The 5,863-nt window shown below is 39.8% G+C and overlaps 1 protein-coding gene across 1 annotated transcript; it reads left to right on the top strand.

Annotated features, from left to right (window-relative positions):
• Nucleotides 1-3: 3 nt before the first annotated feature.
• Nucleotides 4-5,859, top strand: LOC103772259 (myosin-3-like; the record flags this gene model as incomplete). The annotated part of the gene is made up of 14 exons (XM_008939585.1): nucleotides 4-16; nucleotides 1,324-1,351; nucleotides 1,449-1,563; nucleotides 1,649-1,741; nucleotides 1,868-1,931; nucleotides 2,014-2,112; nucleotides 2,223-2,326; nucleotides 2,412-2,550; nucleotides 3,294-3,412; nucleotides 3,511-3,660; nucleotides 3,872-4,042; nucleotides 4,632-4,941; nucleotides 5,098-5,171; nucleotides 5,839-5,859. Coding segments are annotated over 14 exons (1,500 nt in total), but the record flags the coding sequence as incomplete, so codon positions are not given.
• Nucleotides 5,860-5,863: the final 4 nt, after the last annotated feature.

The raw sequence follows: 5,863 nt of genomic DNA, 5'->3' as shown, positions 1-5,863 counted from the left end.
CAGTTCATGCTGACTGGTGAGTGCTTGCTTCCTTTAAACTGCTCTTGCAATGAACTGTCTGTAGGGGGAAACGTGGGATATTCTCTTCGAATATGGTGCAACTCTCAAAATATTGTGTGTGTAAAGTTAATGCAATATTAATGCACTTAACCGTAATGGGCTCTGTGAGCCAAGTGTCTGTGTTCCTATCACAATCAATACCTGGACTTAATGAAAATAATCTAGGAGTAAATTCATGGGAATGAAGACAGCTGTTTTTTGCTCTTGACTTCAATGAGTGTAATGGAATCTTACCTATCTGCATAGATTTATCTATCCTAATCTCTAAACTATTCTCAGCCAGAGAGTACAGAATACAGTAATATCACACATACCCTATAAAGGATGTCTATTCAGTCAACTTAAATTTGCAAGCATCAATGCTAACAAGTAAAACAGAGCATCTTTGCATTGAGTAGGCAGGCACATAAGCTTCACTTGATTATTATGCAAAATGAATTAATGATGGAAAAGATGACTGGGCGGTCTAAAGTACGTACAGTCTTTAATGATCTATATAACCCCTACACTGATCGATACATCTCTAAATCATTTGCAGCTTATAGTAAAAAGTAAACCTCAGAAAACTACGTCATGGAAAGAGTAAAACTTTTAGCATTTAAATTGAATGGCTTTTAAAAAGTTCTTTCTACTTTCTCCTCTACCTTTGACCTTTTATTTTCCCTTCCCTCTATGTGCGACAAAACCCGTGCATGACTTCAGATCTGCTTTTCCTGTTCAGGCAAACAGGTCCAGAATAGAAAAATGAAAAATTAAAAATAAACCTTGTCTATGTATAATCTCAGCAATACATAATTTCTGTATTTAATGGAGTTAAAAAAAAAAAAAAGATATTAAAAATAGTGAAAAACAGTGAAAGAGAATTGTCAAACATTTCTCATGTTCATGACACCTCCAAATTTCCGTAAGATGACTCAGGAAAATTTTAGCTTCAGGAGAATTTACCTGCTGTAAAAGCCCAACCTCAATATTTTTGTCACATGTACTTACCTAATAAGAGAGAAAAAAGTAGTCTGATGAGAAGACAATTGAAAAGCATAAGACTACAAAAACTACTCTCAAGTGATGTCTTTACTGATCCACTTGATAATATATGAAGTACTGACAGGAGCACTGAAAGCACACACAAGAATTCCCACAGCTTTTCACTGTTTTCTGTCCCTGTGCACTCTGGAAACTTCAGCCATTTTTTTCTCCTGGTTTTGAGTTCTTTGTTATTTGTGAGCACTAGGAAAAGCTTTCTTACTTCTGCCTCTTCCACAGATCGTGAGAACCAGTCTATCCTGATCACGTATGTACACTCCCTACTCGTGTCCCTGCGGGGCTGCCCGGTGCCAGGGGACCTTCTGCCTGACCACCACTCTCTGCTTCTCTCTTTGCTTTGGCAGCGGAGAATCCGGCGCAGGGAAGACTGTGAACACAAAGCGTGTCATCCAGTACTTTGCAACAATTGCAGCCAGCGGAGACAAGAAGAAGGAAGAGCAGCCAACAGGCAAAATGCAGGTGAGTCAGGAAGTACAGACTGAACACTTGGCATGTAATTGCCATGTCAGCTAAATACTGTAAGCAAATAATTATCAACCTGCAGGGAACGCTTGAGGATCAAATCATTAGCGCCAACCCACTGCTGGAGGCCTTTGGAAACGCCAAGACCGTGAGGAATGACAACTCCTCACGCTTTGTAAGTTGTTGCTTAGACAAAAATCCTTCCTCATTAGAACAGTAGTGATAGGCTTGTGGTTTTCTCATGTCAGGAGATGGCAATGAAATACGTCCAGGCTGACATGCTACGTCTTCTCCTTCTCAGGGCAAATTCATCAGAATCCACTTTGGGGCCACAGGCAAACTAGCTTCTGCTGACATTGAAACCTGTAAGAGACTCTCCTGGCCTGATCCCATTCCTTCTAACATTCCTCAGTTCTTTTGCTAACTATGGCCAACTGTCCTTGCCAGATCTGCTGGAGAAGTCCAGAGTCACTTTCCAGCTCAAGGCAGAAAGAAGCTACCACATATTTTATCAGATCATGTCCAACAAGAAGCCAGAGCTAATTGGTAGGACGGTCACTAACCTTTCTGAAGGAAAACTTCTGAGCAACAGCTTACCTGGAAAGCTTGTGTCATCTGGAAAGCTAATCTCATTGTCCCCTTTTTATTGATTTCAGACATGCTCCTCATTACCACCAACCCTTACGATTTCCAGTTTGTGAGTCAAGGTGAAATCACTGTTCCAAGCATTGATGACCAGGAGGAGCTCATGGCTACAGACGTAAGTAACTTATCAAACAGCTGAATGGGCACAGTGGATATGAGCCCTGATAGACAAACCTTTACTTTACTGATTGTATTACCAGAGTGCCATTGACATCCTGGGCTTCAGTGCTGATGAAAAGACAGCCATCTACAAGCTGACAGGGGCTGTCATGCACTACGGGAACCTGAAGTTCAAGCAGAAGCAACGAGAGGAGCAGGCAGAGCCAGATGGCACAGAAGGTATCAGCAGATTAAGCAAGCTTTCCAAGAGAAATTGTCTGTCATCTAAAGAAGGACTTAGGCAAATTTCATGCTTTAATAATGAAAAATTGTAAACAACAAAGAATTTTTTCAACATCTAGATGACAGTAGAGACATGTATGTCATATAACGATACCTGGATTTTTACTCTGTGACTACTTAATAAATAAGTGATTAAGTGTACACTGCCACAAAGGAGGAGGCATGGATGTCAATTACTGTAACATTATTAGTCAAATTTTAGTTGGAATACACCTTGCAATCTCTGCTGTATTGTGGAGTAGAGAAGTGGTTCAGCCCTATGAAGATGGGACACTGTGCTCCTATTTACCCTCATCTATTGAGAGGAACTCTGATGTGAGATGTGTAACTGATTAGTCTGTGTCACAGCAGGAAGTACAATCCATGCTCCCAGCTCTCTGACTGAAGAATCCTATGACTAGAAAGAAATCCTAATATGATTAGAAAGAAAGTGTGAAGTCCCATAGCCATGCCTGAAAATGGATGAAAGCAATGAGTTCTCTTGAAGAACATTTGCAGAAGCTGAAGCTCAGAAAGTCCGGTGGATTGAATCCTGAAAACAACAGAGAACTTAGCTTTGAAATTTTGACTCAGATATTGTTGTGCAACTTTGGAACAGTGAACACTCTTGTTACCTTTGAGACAGGGACCAAATAAGGAATTGTCAAATAATTTCTCTCTTATTCAATACTGGTGTTTAGTGGCCGACAAGGCTGCCTACCTGATGGGCCTGAACTCAGCTGAATTGCTCAAAGCCCTGTGTTATCCCCGAGTCAAGGTTGGGAATGAATACGTGACCAAAGGGCAAAATGTGTCCCAGGTAAAATCTGGAGGTTGAAAATAATTGGCTTGAAAGAGTGCTTCAGCATTCTCCTTTGAACCTAGGAAGTAACTCCAGCCCTTTCTTCTCTGCTTTAGGTGAACAATGCAGTTGGTGCTCTGGCAAAGGCTGTCTATGAGAAGATGTTCCTGTGGATTGTTATTCGCTTCAACCAACAGCAGGATCCCAAGCAGCCCAGACAGTACTTCATTGGTGTCCTGGACATTGCTGGCTTTGAAATCTTTGATGTAAGGAACACAGTTTTCCTATCATTTCCATAGACATGAAGTAGAAATTTCATAGAAGTGTGCCTATCCTAGCGAGATGGCACAGGAAAATTACACTGGAAGCGGCCTCATATTTAAAGTATCACCCATGATGAATTATGATTGCACAAGAAAATACATCGCTGTTATTACTGAATCATGAAAGCATTGCATGCCTTTTTATGTTTGGCAGTTCAACAGCTTTGAGCAGCTGTGCATCAACTTCACCAACGAGAAACTGCAACAGTTCTTCAACCACCACATGTTCGTGCTGGAGCAGGAGGAGTACAAGAAGGAAGGAATTGAATGGGAGTTCATTGACTTTGGGATGGACCTGGCTGCCTGCATTGAGCTCATTGAGAAGGTATCCTTCCTGTTCAGGTCTATTATATATCAGATCATCCATGCTTGTGAAAAGGCATACTTAAGAAGCATGTGAGAATATTCTCATTTTTTCAAATATTTACCTTGTGAAGCTGGCTACAGGATAGAAGTGGTTTTGGCGATCATATTCAGATATCAAGACCTTTGTTGAGAGTTCTCATTTCCAGATTGCAAAATTAAGTTACAGCCTGCCATGTTCTGTAAGTATGAGTCAGTAAAGAAGTTTAATGGAGAGGATAGTATTTCGCAGTATCATATTATAATTTTTTCTTCAGCAAAGGGATTTATATATGTTCAAATGAAAAAGCAACACTAAAAAAAAAGTTGAGCCTTAATTTCATTTGACCTATTGTTGTAAAATGTGTGGGAACAACTTTCTCTTCTGACTTCAGTAACTTTCTAACCAAGGAATGTCTCCTTTCTAATCTGTTTCTCCCTCTTGTCTGCTGCAATGTCTTCCAGCCAATAGGCTAAGATGTTACCAGTGACACACTGGTACCTTTGATGTTCATAGCACATGCTTCACACCCTTCTTATCTTTCTGTGTCACTTCTTGTGGTACTTTCCAGCCCATGGGCATCTTCTCCATCCTGGAAGAGGAGTGCATGTTCCCCAAGGCAACTGACACCTCTTTCAAGAACAAGCTCTATGACCAACATCTGGGCAAGTCTAGTAACTTCCAGAAGCCTAAGCCTGCCAAAGGCAAGGCTGAGGCCCACTTCTCCCTGGTACACTATGCTGGTACAGTGGACTACAACATCACTGGCTGGCTGGAGAAGAACAAAGACCCCCTGAACGAAACAGTCATTGGACTGTACCAGAAATCATCTGTGAAGACACTGGCCTTACTCTTTGCCAACTATGGTGGAGCAGATGCAGGTCAGCTCTGTGAAAGTTGTATTTTCTGTGTGGGACAATGGTGACACAGAGAATACAAGAAGTAAACACTAAACATTTAAAGTTGGTTTCTGTACTGTAGTCTCTAATGTGCAACATGCATATTTTAATCCTTTTTTCCTTTTCTTCCATTTGCAGAGGGTGGTGGTGGCGGCAAAAAGGGTGGCAAGAAGAAGGGTTCTTCTTTCCAGACAGTCTCAGCTCTTTTCCGGGTACTGTACTGCATTGTTGTCTCTTTGAAGAAAGAAGGCAAGCTACTACTAGATTTAAAAGGGCTATTTTGCATTGCTATAATTGTGGTAGAATTCTTTGGAAATTCTACATCAAGTTTTCCGGGATCAGTTTCAATATTGCTAATATTTTGCGATCAAATATAAGCATTTAGTCTTTAAACATCACGAATATTTAAATTTTTATTTGAGAAGATTTTATTCAATTGTTTACATTTTTATGTATTTGGATCATACTAGAATTATAATTTTAGCATTCCTTCATTCCTGTGAAGTTGGTATGTTTGGGAATCAAGAATCCCCTTATAAACATTCTCCAAGCAGGTATTATCTTATTTGAAATTTTATAACATTTTTAAACTTAACTAGATTGACTTTAGAAAGCAGAATATGAAAAACCTGAAAGTAATTTACTTTGTGTGAAAGTGTAAAATTGTATATTAGTTTCTATTTTATCAGTATCATAGTAGTGTTTCAGTCTTTAAAAATGCTGTTCAGTATCTTCATACAGAAGAAATATTTGACTTCTGTGGCTTTACCTAAGTGCTCTGAAACCCAGTTAATTTTGAGAAGTCATAAACCATTACCATGGTCTTCATGAATCAAACACTGTACATAGGAAATTCACATTACTAACTTGTGCCTCTAGGAGAATTTAAACAAGCTGATGACCA

Source organism: Merops nubicus, unplaced genomic scaffold (genome assembly GCF_000691845.1).
Source record: "Merops nubicus isolate BGI_N331 unplaced genomic scaffold, ASM69184v1 scaffold12054, whole genome shotgun sequence".
Classification (NCBI taxonomy): domain Eukaryota; kingdom Metazoa; phylum Chordata; class Aves; order Coraciiformes; family Meropidae; genus Merops; species Merops nubicus.
This window is presented reverse-complemented; position numbering and strand designations above follow the sequence as displayed.